The sequence below is a fragment of the Andrena cerasifolii genome, chromosome 2 (assembly GCF_050908995.1).
Source record: "Andrena cerasifolii isolate SP2316 chromosome 2, iyAndCera1_principal, whole genome shotgun sequence".
In the NCBI taxonomy this organism is placed as follows: domain Eukaryota; kingdom Metazoa; phylum Arthropoda; class Insecta; order Hymenoptera; family Andrenidae; genus Andrena; species Andrena cerasifolii.
The window spans coordinates 7,016,461-7,033,218 of NC_135119.1; the positions used below are offsets into that span (position 1 = coordinate 7,016,461).

Consider the following 16,758-nt stretch of genomic DNA (forward strand, 5'->3'; position numbering starts at 1 on the left):
TGCAGGTGCGTTTAGACCAAACGAACGAATGCTCGTCCGCCCCTCACTTGGGCAAAATTCGTGCTCATTTAGTATAAACAGCAATCTTCACTTGCAACTCTTCATCACTTGGATTTTGTCATGAAATTAAGTGCGTTTTTCTCGAAACAAATTTTCACACACTATCGCCACGATAAAAAATGCAATTCTTGACCGAATCTAAAAATTCAAACGGGATTCTGCTCGTAATTACTCTGGCTTCCGCGCTATACCCTCTATTGTGAATTTTCATACACTCAATTTTGTTTTAGAAAACATTTTTTTGCGAAAAACCTATATTTTTGAGACAATGTCGTTTAAATATTTGGCAATCATCGCCCAGTTGTTTCTGAACACTACCTGAGGGTAGCGCGATAACGACTGACACATGTGTAATTAAGAAGTATCTTTGGTTTTATGATTTTGGATGATACTCTCTGAAGTTATCGTGGCGACATAGGAGACCAGTTTTTTTTACAACGATGCAGCACGCAATACCTATCAGAGGCAGGGGTGGGCAAAAATGAAATAAAAAGAATGTTTTATACTCTAAATTTATAGCAGAATAAAATGCGAAAAATTTTAGACCCATACAGTGTATACTTTTTTCTAGAAAAAATTATAAAAGTCACATATGCTTTCACGCAATTTGACCGGTGGATGCCCTTAATCATTTATATACTGCTGTAAAATTAATCCTAAATAGATAAAAATATAAAATTCACATTTAGTACAATTATGCACAATAAGTTCATTAGTGTGTAAGTAGTTTAGGTTAAATACTAAATCACTTAACCTCAAATTTATTAATTTTTCATCGCAGGAATGAACTGCGTACATTAACTATGTAATGAAAATGTCAATTACTCATGAAATAAAAATATGTATGTCGCTCAATGTTATTATCATTTCTTCCTTAATTTTGTTCAGAATTGGACAAAAATGGCATGCAACATGTAACAAAGTTCTCTCCCTCCACCGCCATTTTAACAGTTTCCCTGGAAACCGTGAAAACAAACATGTACACAAAAATGATGGAACCAACAATAGCCTGAAGTTATATGTATTGAAAAATAATCTTATAGAAAAATAAACAATGAAAGCTGTTCCAACTTGGGTTGACAAGGTTCAAGACAAATCAGAACATTGGTAAATGTAGAAAATAATATAATATTTTCTATAATAAAGTAACACTATTACTATTGATTACTTATTTTTATATTAACTAATTTTAATTACACTTAAACTACCAGCTGCTCAGTTATAATATCTTATACGATATAAAATTGTTAGAATATGGAGCTTCAGTTTCATACTTTCTTCCTTTTATTTTATCAGCCTTTCGCACATGGTTCTCTTATTTATCTTACTATCGTACTTACACTTGTGATTTCTAAACATGTAAATTTACAATTCAAGAAACTGTTACTTACACGAAAGTAAAGAAATAATACCTAACTAGAAAACACGAATATAAAATAATTACTAATATATTGAAACTATTGTTTCAGTATATATGACTTATGTTTTAATCCAGATGGGACTCAATTAGTAATTGCTGCTGGCCAGCAAGTTCTTGTATATGAAACTAACGAAGGTGCTTTAATTCAGCCATTGAAAGGTAAATTAACTTACAAGAATTCAATAATGAAAAAGAATTATAGATTATATACTTACAAATATTTATGCATTGTAGGACATAAAGACATAGTTTATTGCGTATGCTACGCAAGAGATGGTAAAAAATTTGCATCAGGAAGTGCGGATAAGAGTGTTATCATTTGGACATCGAGATTAGAGGGCATACTTAAATATTCGTAAGTTACTTCTCCTTTATGCTAAGGTGCCGTAATATAATCACATGTGCACTTACATTAACCCTCGCACACCGAATGCGAGGTCATTTTGACCCGGCCGACGAATCGACATTGTCGCGTAGTGGATACTCGACGGATATAGCGTCTCAGTATTCAGTGTTGCAGTAGCAAAGAAAGTGTGCCTAAAATTCAGTCCATAGTTAGTCATACATTTATGGTAGTTATAGAAAATACACACGAGCATAACAATGAAGTAGTATCATCAAATAATGAACTGGTAGTTGCACTAGTGATGTTCAACCAGAACTTCAGAGTTCGGGAGAAAAAATGGTAATTGTTTAGAAGTTTTCCATCCTCACCAATTTCAATGATTTTTGGATATGTTATCAAGATCAAGATTCTGAACAACTTTTTCCTATACATGTTACCGCCGCACGACCTTCGTTTTCGAGATATTCGCGGAAAACTTTTGTTGATTTATTCCGATGCAACGCATTCCACTTTCCAACTTGTCCCGGGTATTAGTATTGGTTGGGGTTAGATTAGTGCGGGAGGCGTGTAAAGCATGATAGCGAACTGATGTGAATTTAGAGATTTGAACCAGAAACTTGCGGATGCCCATCAACACCCCGACTGATATCGGTTCGCTATCACGCTTTACGCGCCCGCGAGCGGGCGTGCGCCCTCCGCACTAATCTAGCCTCAACCAATACTAATACCCGGGACAAGTTGGAAAGTGGAATGCGCTGCATCGGAATAAGTCAAAAAAAGTTTTTCGCAAATATCTCGGAAACGAAGCTATGCTAGCGCATACGCTGCCACGGACGCGTACTGTAGGTAGGCATACGGCAGAATACATTGTGTAGTAGCAGCAGTTTTTCGCGAATACTTCGGAAACGAAGGTCGAGCGGCGGTAACATGTATAGGAAAAAGTTGTTCAGAATTGTGTCCCCGACAACAAATCCAAAAATCATTGAAATCGGTGAGGATGGAAAACTTTTAAATAATTACCAAAAATAATAATATAATGTTAAGAAATAATGACAACAAAATTTATTACAAATACCTCCCTTCAAAATGTACAAATATGTCTGAACATTCACTATGGGTCAAAATGACCCGGCATTCGGACCCCGCGCTCTGGTCAAACATACGGTGTCCGAGGGTTAAATGATAATGCTCTGTAATAATGCCTCTTGTTCACAAATTCTTTGATTCTTTTACTTTACTATCGCTACTTGCGTGATATAATGTAACAATTTGTAGTTATTTCTGCAAGAATTATTAATGATGTAAATTTTCAAGTACCTGAAAGCATTTATTGTAACTTTACTCTTTAGACACAATGAAGCTGTTCAAGCTATGCAGTTCAATCCAATATCGCATCAGCTTCTAAGTTGCTCCCTCTCTGATATAGCATTCTGGTCTCCGGAACAAAAAGCGATTGTAAAACATAAGTCGAGAGGAAGAGTGAATTGCTGCGCTTGGACAAATGATGGCCAATACTTAGCTATTGGATTGGCAACTGGCTATGTTTCCATTAGAAATAAAGTTTGTGTTATTCTTTTAAAGTTTACGTGCTATCATAATAGTAGTAAATAGGTTTATTTTTTGCCTTTCGGCCTCAAAATGGGGTTACATGTGTTATGTGTGTAAGTGTTTCTGGGACTATTAACTTAAGATTGTGCTTTCGTTTTGACTTCTTCCTTCATCTTGTTCTTCTTTTCTTCTCCTTTTTGTTCCAGAACCATACGCATCCACTCCGCTCCTTCTTCTTCTCCCTTTAGTATCCCTTTGATCGTTGAATTTTCTCTTTGCAGCACCTTACAGTCTTGTAGCGTGTGACCCATCGTCTCTCTAGCCCCGTTACATAGTCTGCATACTGTCTCTTTTTCTTCCTTCCAGTGCTTGCTTCCCTGCTCTTCATTCCCACATCTGAACCTTGCAATCATGCTTTGACCTCTGCCTCTATAGTTTCCATTTAGGTAATTTGCTCTCTGGTTATCCTTAATTTCTGTATAATGTGTGTTATATCTGCCTCTTAGTATTCTGTTGTATTGCCATTGAACCTGCTCTGCCCTGTCTCTTTGCGCTAGATTCCTCAGCAAACTCTCTTTCTCTCCTTCTTTCTATTTCCATTTCTTGGGTATCCATAATTGTTTGCTTGTAGTATGAGTCTCTCATTTCCTCCCATTTCGACATTTTCTCTGCTTGCTTTGCGTCTATTTCCCTCCAGCATTCTTGTACTATTTTATTCTTATTCAGCCGTCTCGCTTTCTTCTCATATTTTATTGCTCTTTTCCCCGCTTCTATCCTTACTTTGTCCGTTTTTGTTTCCTCCGAAATTAGATATCCTTGTGTATTGAAGTCCAAACCTAAAGTCCACCTTTTCTGCTTCCATCCATCCCCAAATTTCATATGCGTACAGCAACATACTTTTCACTATGCTTCTGAATATTCTCATTCTTCTCTCAAAATTGTTCTTGAACATTCTTTGTCCTATTCCCCATACCACGTGTTATCATAATATATTTTATAAAATTCCACATTGTTCTGCCACTTAAGAAATGTATTATTAAATTTAGTTTCCATTTTCAGCCTTTATGTTATGATATTTATCTCATTGCGTGCTTTTTATTTCTGCGTACTAAATATGTATTTGTAAAATGTTCTTATCCAATATAACTTTAAATACACTGAATTTTAGAATGGCGAAGAACAGATACGTATTGATAGACAGAATGGAGTACCTATTTGGAGTTTACTATGGAATCGCCAATGGTAATAAAATGTTATCATTAAGCTATATTAACAATTCACAGAATATTAAGTTCCACTCAAGTTATGCAATGAAGATGTATTATATTTTTTTTATTCATAGATTTCTGTATTGTTTGCAGGGAAAATTCTGCAGATATCCTATGTGTCGCAGAATGGAACGGAACTATTTCCTTTTACTCGATAGCTGGAAAACCAGTTGGAAAGGACAGATTGTTAAATTTCATTCCTCTTAAAATGTGCAACTTTGTGGGGGGTCAATATATTTTAATCGCAGGGACGAATAAACAGTGTATATTAATGACATATGATGGAATACAATTAATCAATGTGGGTGGTACATTTTCTTCTTGGGTTTGGAGCTGTGCTGTGCATCCAACTTCCTCGCATATTGTGAGCACCTACTGTTTCTATTATTATACTTTTTTGTTTATACTATTTTTGTACTTATAATTATCTTATTTAATATTGGTTGTTATATATTAAATATTTATCCATTTACCAAAGTATTTCCTACTCACCGTATTTAGGTATTAGGTTGTCAAGATGGTACGATAACATATTTACAAGTATCGTGGAGCGTTGTACATGGATTATATGGGGATAGATATGCGTACAGGGAAAATATGACTGACGTAATAATACAAAATTTAATTACTGGTCAAAAGGTTCGAATTAAATGTAAAGATTTGGTAAGTCAAATATTTCTTAATTCTGTATCCTAGCATTATAGTAGGGCAGCGCCGTTCAGAAGTTGCCCGTACGGGCAACAGATCAGACTGCCCGGGGCAAACACTTATCGGCGGCGAGCAAGTCACGCCTCCCCACACAATACGGTACAGATGCCAAGATGAACAAGGACCGTCGCGTCGACTCAACAGTATTAGAATGAACCTACTAACACATGCCTGTCTACGCATCTACGAGCCTGTACAACCGTTCCCACTTCGCTGTAACGATAGCTGACGTCACTGCCCGGAGTTTTGCCCACAGCGTTTGCCCCGGGCAGTGGCGAGCGCCCTTGCCCGCCAAACGGTAGCCTGAACGGCGCTGTAGTAGGGGAATGGTGGGATAGTTGATCACAGTTTTGCTGTTTTATTAAAATAATAGTAATGGTTAGCTTTGTTTGTATTTAATTATGTAAGTTGTAATTCTCAGAGTATTCTGAATATACTTGCACAAATTTGAGAGCTGAAAACTAATTTTAATGACTGATATTCAACATTTTCTGGCAGTGACGTTATTCACAAGTATCCCCCACTGAAGGGGAGACTTAATCAGTGAACTTTAAGAGTAAATAACACAGTCATTTTCTAAAAAATATTTATTATCTTCGTCAATAACATGAAATAAAGGGAATATCATAAAAAGAAAGTAAACTATAACTAACTTGAAAGAATTACTGAAAAAATAAAACCAAAGAATTAAACTCTATGACATAAAACAACATAACTGCATTCTTAAAAGACATTTCACTTAGATATCATCTGATCAAGATGACGATGAAGAAAAGATTTTCCTTCTCGCTTTCTTTGCCGTATTTTTCTGTTTCATTAGCCGTTCTATCAACTATCCCACCTTTCCTCTAAGTTTAATCAGTTATTCGTACTTTACAATCAATAAATTTGTTGAGCGTGTTAATCACTAAAATCTTCTTACTTATACTATTGAATGCTGCACATCTTTTGACCTTCAAAATTTTAAATGTTTCAAAGTTTCTTGAAAATGAACTAAAATTGTTTTCAATTTAGCTGATAATTACCATTTCGCTATCTAAAGTGAAACATTGGGCAGAAATATTAACGTATATTTAGAATATTAATTTCCAATAGAAATGAGATTATACAAAAATTTGGTTTGTTATTGAAGTACACGTTTCCATTTCAGGTCTCCCGTATTGCTGTGTATAAAAGTAGATTAGCAGTTCAATTATCTGAACGTGTAATAATTTATGAACCGTCAAATTCCAATGATGAAATGCACTATCGTATATGTGAGAAATTAAATCAAGCATTGAATTGTAATTTATTAGTTGTGACAGCAAATAATTTAATTCTGTGCATGGAAAGAAGATTACAAAGTTTATCTTTTGACGGAACTGTAGAAAGAGAATGGATACTTGATGGACTTATAACTTATATAAAAGTTGTTGGCGGTCCAGTTGGACAAGAATGTCTAATTGCAGGTTTGTTCGATAAAAATTTACATACACATTGTCAAGCAAAAATCTAACCATTCAGTTGTATCCTGACTTTTTTATTCTTGTTTATTTCCCAAGTATGTGATAACAATTTTCACATAGTATAGTATAATTAAAGATTAGTATAATTGTCAAACGTATTTCGCGATTAGAGATATAAAAACGAAAGGGAAGATAAAAAAATGTACAAAATTTTTACTTATTTTGAGTTAATTGGACTCTTTACATTCCATTTCCTACATTTTCTTACTTGTTTTTTAAATTTATTTTTTAATATAACGAACCGAAACAAATGTTTTCATTTGTACAGTGAATATGTATTTAACGAGAATCCTTTTCTGTATTATATTTTAGGTTTAAACACTGGGTATATAGTAAAAATATATTTAGATAATCCATTCCCAGCACATCTAACAAAAATCGAAGGGTCTGTGAGATGCCTCGATATCAGCTCCTTGAAAGAAAAGCTCGCAGTAGTTAGTGAATACGGAGTTCTTTACGTGTTTGATTTGTATACCGAGGAAAAACTCCAAGAATTCCAGGATGTAAATAGTGTAGCATTTAATAGTAACTTTGAAGATATAATATGCTTCTCAGGTGGAGAGTATTTAGCAATTAAAGTAGGAAATTTTACGGAATATAGGCAGAAATTTTCTGGATTTGTTGTGGGTCACAATAGATCTAAAGTTTACTGCTTAAATGGGTCTTGCATTGTTACAGTGGAGGTAAAGTTGAATTATTACTGGGCAAGATTATAACTTAATTGAATATTTTGTGTGTGTGTGTGCGGACTCGCGTGCGTGGATAAAAAAATATAAAGATTGGCAAAACCGTCATGTTGTCGGTAAATGCTGTTTTTTCTTTCTTAAATTTGTCTTACTTTTTCTTCAATTTTAATGCATATTTTACTAATACTATTTATTACTAACAGTTTAGTTATTTAGTAATTGTTCCTGTAACATTACAAAATTTGGAATTTTAGTTGAGGGGATCTTCCGGTCTAATAGTCGATTTTTTTTTATTTCATTTTTCGAATGTTCAACCTTTTAGGAATACGTGTTTAAAAGGATTTGTTGAAATTCGTAAAATTCCCGAAGTCATAGGCATTTGAATAGCGGCAAATGCATGGGTAACAACCGGCCACTCGACGCCCACGTAAAACTTTAAACGCGTTTTTCTCGAAACAGTGTTCTCAAAACGGTGGGGCCTGTATTTCCGAAAGTTATTATCCGATTTAACTGAATTTTTTTTTATTTCGAAGAATATACTTCTGGCTAGGATGGATATCAGAAAAAAATACAAAAAATTGAAAATTTATAATTTTCAAAGGCGCTGAAAGGATGAAAAATATAGGGGAAAAGTGATTTCAAACGTCAAGTGTCGTTATTTTCTAAAAAAATGTCTTTTTTGTAATTTTTCTGCCCCCCCCCCCCCCAGCCAGAAGTATATTCTTCAAAATAAAAAAAGTTTCAGTCGAATCGGATAATAACTTTTGGAGATACAAGTCCCACCGATTTGGATCAATTTTTTGACGCCTTGACTTTAACGACTCCCCAGTGCCTTCTGCAATTATTAATTATAAAACAAAAATATATTTCTATAATCTAAGACATCCTTAATACAATGCAGAAAGTGCCATTAAATTATATATAGTAGTTTTCCTTTAATTAATTCCTAAAGATTACCTATTTTGTTGGGCTCTAGACCGTAAGGTCCCTTTAAAGCTCGCACATACATTCGTAACATTTATTCTCTCAATAAATCATACTCGATATATTATTATATACTAATCATTTAAATGTCACATGATGTATTATTATACTAATTTAAATATTACACTAATTACAGGTGCCACTATCATTATTCATGTACCAATACTTGGACATTGGCCTCTTCTCTCCTGCTTATAATATAGCGTGCCTTGGAGTAGCAGATTCCGATTGGTTTGCTCTAGGAATGTCTGCCCTGGAAAATCTAGAATTAAACATAGCGTATTCTGCCTTCGCTAGAGTTAAGAACTTAAGATATATAGAAGTTGTATCTGAAGTAGAAGAGAAACTTAAATCTGGTGAATGGGGAAGAGAAGCGTGCATGGCCACTGCTGCGGCTGCCATGGGAAAGTTGAAAGATGCTGCAAAACTTTACCAAAAAGCTGGTTTGCAACAGTATGCGTTAGCCATGTACTCTGATTTGCGAATGTTCGATATCGCTCAAGAATTTATCGTTACTGGAAACGGCCAGGTTGGTAAAATCCTTTTTCATTAATATTATTGAGGAATTGAATTCACTTTTATACATCAGGATAATAAATTATAGGGTACTACTTAAGTACACAAGTCGATATTGGATGAGTTATCTAATACTAGAATTTAAAATACTTTAGCGTTTAATAATGTGTTTCTCTGAAATTTTTTGAGGAAAAGAGTATTTGTTTTAACAAAATAACTGACACAATGAAGACTATTTTGTATCAAACTTATTTAAGGGTCTGTTCTACAGTAATGAAAATATGTCACTCTGTTTAAGGGGGGATTGCGCCTTGTTGGGCCGAGAGATAAGTGATTCTTTGTGAATTTTTTCTACAAAAACGACTTGACAAATTAATTTGAGGTGTGGCAAGCTGTTTTATTGTATCTTGAACTATTGTTCTGAATTTTTGTGTGACAGTGAAAAAGAACGTAGCAGATACAGAGAGAGCGTTGAAAAAATTGGGTAGTCCTGGCGTTGACGGAAAGTACTGAAAGAGTTATCTGAACACACAAAAAGGAAAAGAGATTTTTAATCTATATGAATGTAGCTATCTGTGATAGTAGTTGCATTAAGAAAAATAAAAAATAATGTTAAAATGGTAGCCTTTTGAAGAAGGTTTAAAGAGTCTGAAAAAGGTTTCCCCCATTTCCTTTTTGTGTTTCCGAAAACCCTTACAGTACTTTCCGTCAACGCCAGGACCACCCGATTTTTGTTCAACGCTCTCAGTCAGCACTCCGTATGTGGCATCTTCTTTTTTCACTATTACACAAAAAATCACAACAATAGCTCACGATACAATAAAACAGCCTGCCAAACCTCAAATTAATTAGTCGCACCGTTTTTGTACAAAAAATTCACAAAAAATTGCCTATTTTTCAGTTCAACAAGGCGCAATCCCCCCTTAAATGGATACACCATGAATCCAGAAATCTCAGAAAATATCAGTCGATATAAATATTCTAGGTTCTATTGTCGGCTGGCTCATTCTATTGATTTGTAATATGTAATTAATAATCATATTGATCCTAAGAATAATAAGAATACAAATTTTTGTGGATAACACATTAAGGATCGTACAATATTACTTCGCAAAAGAGCAGAGTGGGCAAAGAGTCTTGGAGAACCTCGTGCAGCAGCAGAAATGTTTTTATCGGCGGGGGACGTGGATCGTGCCATTAATATAATTGCAGAGTATGGTTGGATTGATATGTTAATTAAAGTGGGCAGGCAACTTGATAAAACAGACAGAGATAATTTGACTATAATCGCTAAGAAATTAAAGAAACTGGGTGCAACACATGGCGCAGCTGAAATTTTTGGGCGCTTGGGGGATGATCCTGATGTAGCAGATGTCTTAGTGGATGCTCAAGCTTGGCCAGAGGCTTTCGAATTAGCAGAACGAAATCCCAAATTGAAAGCAAGGATATATGGACCATATGCCAGGTGGTTGGCAGAAACTGGCCATTTTTCTGAAGCACAAGAAGGTGACTATTCCGTCGATATAAAATTTCCTTGAAAGTCAGTTGAACATATTCAAAAAATTCACATAGTTCTGCAGCATTTCAGGTAGCTGGGCAATCGGAAGAGTCCGTAATGGTCCTAATAATGTTAGCAAGAAATGCTGTTGCTGAGAAAAGATTTCGCGACGCCTCCTATTTTTACTGGCTTCTTTCTCAAATTAGTTTGAACCTTAACAAAAGTACAGATGAAATAAAAACATTGTATTCCCAGTATTCTGAAAAGGCCGATATCTATTATGCGTACCAGGAAGTACATAAATATATTGTAAGTAAAAACCTTACAACTTGTAATAACGACAATTATATTAAAAATCGAACAAAAAGATGATAAAATTCTATGGAGTAATATTACGAAAATTATCTTATTATTGTAATGACAATAATAATTCATTTTTAGGAGGAGCCGTTTACATCGTTAATGCCAGAGGCTCTTTTTAACATTTCACGTTTTCTATTAACGAAAACTCAAAAGATTCAACTAGAAGGAGTCTCAAAATTTACTATAATATACACTTTGTTAAAACAAGCTTCTCTTCTTGGTGCTAACAAATTAACGATGCAGTTGCTAGAGAAACTGCGAAAAACAAGAATTCCAACAAATCAACTTGGTCAATTAGAAATTTCAAGCTTATTGGCTCGGGCTTCGCCCTATAGAGATCCCGAAGAACTGTTGCCTCTTTGCTACAAATGTTCAACTTTTAATCCTTTATTATCACCCGATAATGGGGAGTATTGTGTGCAGTGTAGATTAAAATTTCAATATTCCTTTGTAATGTTTGGTAAGCTTCATTTAATCTTATACAGATTTCTTCAAAAAGAGCAATATAACTAAATCGAAAATTACGAGTTTCAAAAATGTAACTGCAGTGATATAAATACGATTTCATAAATAATTTCCCTGAAGATCCATTTGTTTTTCAAGAATTCAATATCATTGAATTTCTTTCGTGTGCAACTATATATTTTTATAAATACAGTCCATGCTAGTTGTTTCCGTATTTGTTATTGTATTTGCTTCTTTGAACCATGTAAATTACTTCTCGATAATGATTTCGATTCAACATTGTACGAGATGTTTTTAAATGTTTCATTCTATATAAGTATAATAATTATATCAGTTTTATTTTGATTTAATAAATACATTACTAAATTACAAAGTTTTAAATAAACATATTTTAATAATAATCTCAGTAAAATTTCACAGTAATAATTAATTTCAGAAATTCTACCGCTGGTTGAATTCGAATTAGAAGAAGATATTTCGGATGAAGAGGCAGAGAAATTAATAAATGAGTCATTGTCATCATCTGAGGACATTGTAAATAAAGATCAACTTACTATTACTTCCGAAGTAGATCTTTTTACTGCACGTTTAATGAAATACGAGGTACTGTTATACGCATATTTTTCATACATCTAGTTTTTCCGTACTGCACTTGTCTACAATTAAAAAAGATTAAGGGAATATAACTTTTCTGTCGCTCGTTAGTAAGCGGTAGTCTTCAAATTAAAATTTCAATCAATAATACGTGTGCTAATTAATTATCTACTTCAGGAGAAATCAAATACCTCTACTATAGTTGTGGGAAGAAATGTATTGAGGAGTATGGATCCATGTACCGTGTTAACTATAAAGTGGCCGGCACCATTCAAGACAAGATACTTCAAAAATCTTTTGGCTGATCTACAGATTACTTTTTGCAAATCATGCTTAAAGGTACGGAAAACTAAATATAGTTCGCACTTATTTTTTCATTTATAGTTAACATAAAAGTAAATTAATATAATAGAAAATTAATAATACTGACAATGTAGAAAATCATCCTTTTTATTCATACTTCAAAGGTCTTTGTGATGTAAAGACATATTATGTTGCTTGCATACAGTAATATATTATGTTGTGCAGAAAATTTAATAATTTTTTATCGTTCTTTTTAGCTGTTTCATTTGGACGACTTTGAACTGGCTTTATTGAGATATGGATACTGTCCATTTTGTAGAACACCGAATAGAATTTCCGATTAGAATCTTCTTTTCATTTATGTCAGATACAGATTAACATAACTTTACTTTTACTGGAATAATTAGTGACAAATTATATCAAGAAAATTGAAATAATACTCTAGAATATCGGAGATGATGTCATTAGAATGCATAGATATATGATAAAGACAAAATACATTTCATTTTACTGTTAGCTACGACAAAATGACAACATGTATGAATATGTAATATATGATTCTTCTGTATTTTTATCTTTGCAAAGTGTCAAACAATTTAAAGATTTTGAACATGAAGGATTCCATTGTTTTGTCAATTAAAAGTTGTGATTACAACTCTTCGGGTACTCGAATAAAGCAAGCCGAGCCTGGCTCGGCTCGACCCACCGGCCCGGGCCGGGCCGGGTACCTGTACCATCCGGACGGCTCGAAAAATCCGGGTAGTTCGAATTTTTTCGGGCGGCTTGATAAATCCGGGTAGTCCGAATGGTTTCGGGCCGCCCGGAAGAACCGGATACATAAGCACTATATATTGCACAAAAATACACCCTCCAAAAAATTATATACGCACACTAGATACAAGGAAAACATGACTAGTGCGAAGTTCGCACAAGCCTGAGAGGTTTAAAAGTAGTTAGAAATTCTTTTAATAAGTAAACTTCAAGATTATAAATTAATCAATACCCACTTGGAAACGGGTGTTTGGCCCGAAACGATTCGGACTACCCGGGTTTTTCAAGCCGCCCGAAAAAATTCGAGCTACCCGGATTTTTCGGGACGCCTGGATTTTACGGGTACCGGGCTCGGCTCGAAAACCGAGTCCTGGGTCGGTCCGAATTTTAAGCCGCCCGAATATTCGAGCACTCGAACAGCCCGAGTTTTGATCCATACCTTTCATGTATATTCGAAGAAAATTTAAAAGAAGAAATATTAAAAATTATTTATGTAACAAAATATCGTAAATATTTAAGATCATTTATAATGTTATAAAAATATACATCAAATTAGAAAATACAATATCAAAATAATTCAAATAGTTTCAAAGTAGTTTCGAAGTAAAAATGTTATATAATAATACGTATTTGAATAGCGCAAAAATTGTATTAATACGCATATTACTGGTTGAACCTGTTCCGTACTGGGAACATTGACAGTACAGTTATGTAAGCATGACCAAATAGTAAGTTGGTTTTTATCTACGTGCTAATTGTTCTGATTCCTTATGTACCGTTAACCGAAATCTTCGGAAGAATCGAGCGTGTTTCCAACAGTTGCAGTTTGGAAGATGATGCGTCTACTCGCTCTGTCAATTTTCCTTTTTGGAGATTCTGTCACCTGTCGAATCCACCAACTGGATAATGATAATACCATGGAAATTCGAGATTCAATGATTCAGGGAAGATGTGAGTATTTTTTGGCAGCAGGTGAATAATTCTGTTCTTGGAGTATTATATTCGTGAATAAAATTTGAAAAAAATATATTCTATTGGATTTTATGTTATCAAATTGCGCGAGCGCAAATATTGGAATAACTTATTCATTTTCACCGCGAAAGTAAGTTTTTCTTCTATCTTTGAAGATGCTATAAAAAATGAACATAAATTTTGGTAATTACAAGCTATATACAAACATTCGACAATAATTAGTGTTTATGAACGTGAAAATTTATTTCGAAGTGTATCTAAATATGTATTAACTTCAGCTGCTTTTTGTATTTGTCAGTTCAGAATCTAATACAGTTCATTCTTTGAACATTTAAAAACTGCAAAATGAAAAAATACTATGTAATTTATTGAATATAATTTTGATTCATAGAATTACATATAAATTTGTGATTCAAAAGAAATACAATATTTAATTATCATAAAGAGCAAGAACAATTTAATGCAAATTTCCTTGTTGTATAAAAGCAATATCAAATCATTAAAAGGATTTTCATACAGTTTTCCCGCTATTCAGTGTTGTCCGTTTTGCAAATTCTCAATGCCTGGCTAGCAACAATTTAAATGGCACTTGCTTTACTAAAAGGGAATGCCGTGAATACGGTGGAACTGCATCTGGGACTTGTGCAAATGGGCATGGCATTTGCTGCGTTTGTAAGTAATCAATTAACTGAGTTTCTTCCGAGGTATAAAGATTTCAAAGAAAATCTCTATGTGATACTCGTGGGAAATGAACATAATGTATGAGCAATTCATGATTAATTTGAAAATATTGCTTAAATCGACTTCATTGATAATTTTTACAGTTCAAAAATCGTGTGGGTCTACTACAAACGTAAATAATACATATTTTACAAATCCAGAATATCCAACACCCTATGAAGGAACCGGACGATGTACAATAACAGTGCAACGGTGTAATTCAAACATATGTCAGGTTTGTGTTTAACAAAAGAAGTATAAAAATCTTTAACTTGAATATCGTTATAGTAATAAATATTATTCTCATAATATTCTACCGTATTATCATTATTGTAAAATATTACTAAATGCTGTTTCGATTGTACATAAATTTCTAAGCATTGGTAAAATATAAAGAAGGGGAAATAATTAAAATGCTATTTTCAATTTTTGTTCTAGTTGCGATTGGACTTTCTGGAATTTAGTCTTGCTTCGCCAAATGCTAGTGGAATTTGTGACTACGATTTTCTCTTAGTTTCTGGGTCATCAACCTCGGTACCTCGAATTTGTGGAGAAAATGCAAATCATGGTAACGAAAAGGAATTTATGAAGTTAATAAGTTTTTAAACGAATGTTCTCAAATTGTTTAACGAAAGCTTTATATTTGTTAATTTTGAAGTAAACCGTCTATTTCTTTTATACACGCGTGTATAAGTAAACATAAAATTTCATTATTAAAATTGACTTCCAATAAATTAATTTATCAAGAGATTCCTGCATTAAATGTTGATAAATAGAGTCATTTATGTCCGTAATTAAAATCTGTTATATTTTTTAGTTTACACGGATTTTAATGGTGCTACACCAATCATGATATCAATTGACACAAATCCAGAGTATATGATGGATCGTCGATGGAATATAAGAATTCAACAAATTGCTTGCGATGCCACCTACAGAGGTAAAAATATTCCTATGCTATATTTATCTTATCGAATGCATACATTGCCTTAGATCTAAAACTTGGCAGTCTCAAGACTATTATTATAAGTAAAGTGTAATGTTTACCTTGGTTTAAACATTCAAGTTGAAAACAAACAACATTTTATCAATGGAATTTAAGAATCCAGAATGATTGTTTTTACTATAATAATGAATTAATGTCTAATATATCTAATATTAAAACATTTTGCAACTATTAATATTCTCCAAACAATTTCATTCTTTTTACAGCACCAAACGGATGTTTGCAATACTACGATAGCGTTTCAGACACTGTAACCAGTTTTAATTATGGCACGACACAGAATCCAAGAGGTACATTTAGCAGTACTGTAATTTGTTGAAAGACTTGTGTTGACTAAATTATTGTGTTCCTAATAATATTTTAGGAATACAAGATAAGTGACACAAATTAGCTTTATCTTAAAACTAAAATTCCAAATAGTATTTCATTGCTTTTAATTTCCACTTATACAGAATATGATAAAAAAAAATAGTTTCATGGACGTGGAAGTATTACTTATTAATATATATATGTCATAATAAGAATTGTGTTAAGCAACATATTTGTAAATGCTGTAGCACCAGACTTTGGTACACGACAAATAGCAAACACAAATTATGGTGTGTGCGTAAGAATGGCTCAAGGATATTGTGGCATCGAGTGGTCACAAACAGCTCCAAATTCATTTACAGTTTCGGGTGATACAGATTCTTTTGACTCTACTTTATTAGGTAAGGAATACTACGCGCCAGTCTTAATTATTTACTACATTTAAATGAATAATATTAACAGAGTAGTATATTAAAAAGAAAAAACAAATAACTTAGCCTATTTTCAAAACCCTTTTGCTAATAAAATAAAATAACATTGTTTAACCAAAGTATCTACATTTTTCAAACATTGTTAACTGATAACCAGGTACATCATTTGTGGCAGAAGCAGGAACAAACTGTACTAAAGATTTTGTTATCATTCCACATCCATTTGAAAGTGGTGTTCCTGTTGGAACAGAACGATTCTGCGGTAATGGATTCGTGACCAAAACA

General features: G+C 33.5%; 1 protein-coding gene across 4 annotated transcripts; it reads left to right on the plus strand.

Moving 5' to 3' along the window:
• Positions 1–19: 19 nt before the first annotated feature.
• Positions 20–14,679, plus strand: Oseg1 (intraflagellar transport protein Oseg1). Of its 4 annotated transcripts, none has more exons than XM_076830853.1 (18): positions 20–1,167; positions 1,530–1,639; positions 1,715–1,835; positions 3,176–3,386; positions 4,543–4,616; positions 4,736–5,006; positions 5,144–5,305; positions 6,501–6,798; positions 7,168–7,538; positions 8,662–9,054; positions 10,133–10,547; positions 10,622–10,848; positions 10,981–11,362; positions 11,804–11,970; positions 12,139–12,300; positions 12,522–12,906; positions 13,462–13,986; positions 14,543–14,679. In XM_076830853.1, the coding sequence occupies exons 1-16, from the start codon at positions 1,115–1,117 to the stop codon at positions 12,606–12,608; spliced, it is 3,504 nt and encodes a 1,167-aa protein (XP_076686968.1). In that variant the 5' UTR covers positions 20–1,114; the 3' UTR covers positions 12,609–12,906; positions 13,462–13,986; positions 14,543–14,679. The 4 variants fall into 4 exon arrangements, with proteins under 4 accessions (XP_076686968.1, XP_076686969.1, XP_076686971.1 ...); XM_076830854.1 differs by having other exon boundaries at positions 20–865; positions 949–1,167; positions 12,522–13,986; XM_076830856.1 differs by lacking the exons at positions 20–1,167; positions 1,530–1,639; positions 1,715–1,835 and adding an exon at positions 2,536–2,672 and having other exon boundaries at positions 12,522–13,986.
• The last annotated feature ends 2,079 nt before the right edge of the window (positions 14,680–16,758 follow it).

Coding starts and splice junctions, on each gene's coding strand:
- Oseg1 (XM_076830853.1), top strand. CDS start 1,115: ATGAAAGCTGTTCCAACTTGGGTTGACAAGGTTCAAGACAAATCAGAA. Junction 1,836..3,175: donor GAGGGCATACTTAAATATTC/GTAAGTTACTTC, acceptor TTTACTCTTTAG/ACACAATGAAGCTGTTCAAG. Junction 10,548..10,621: donor TTTTTCTGAAGCACAAGAAG/GTGACTATTCCG, acceptor ATAGTTCTGCAG/CATTTCAGGTAGCTGGGCAA.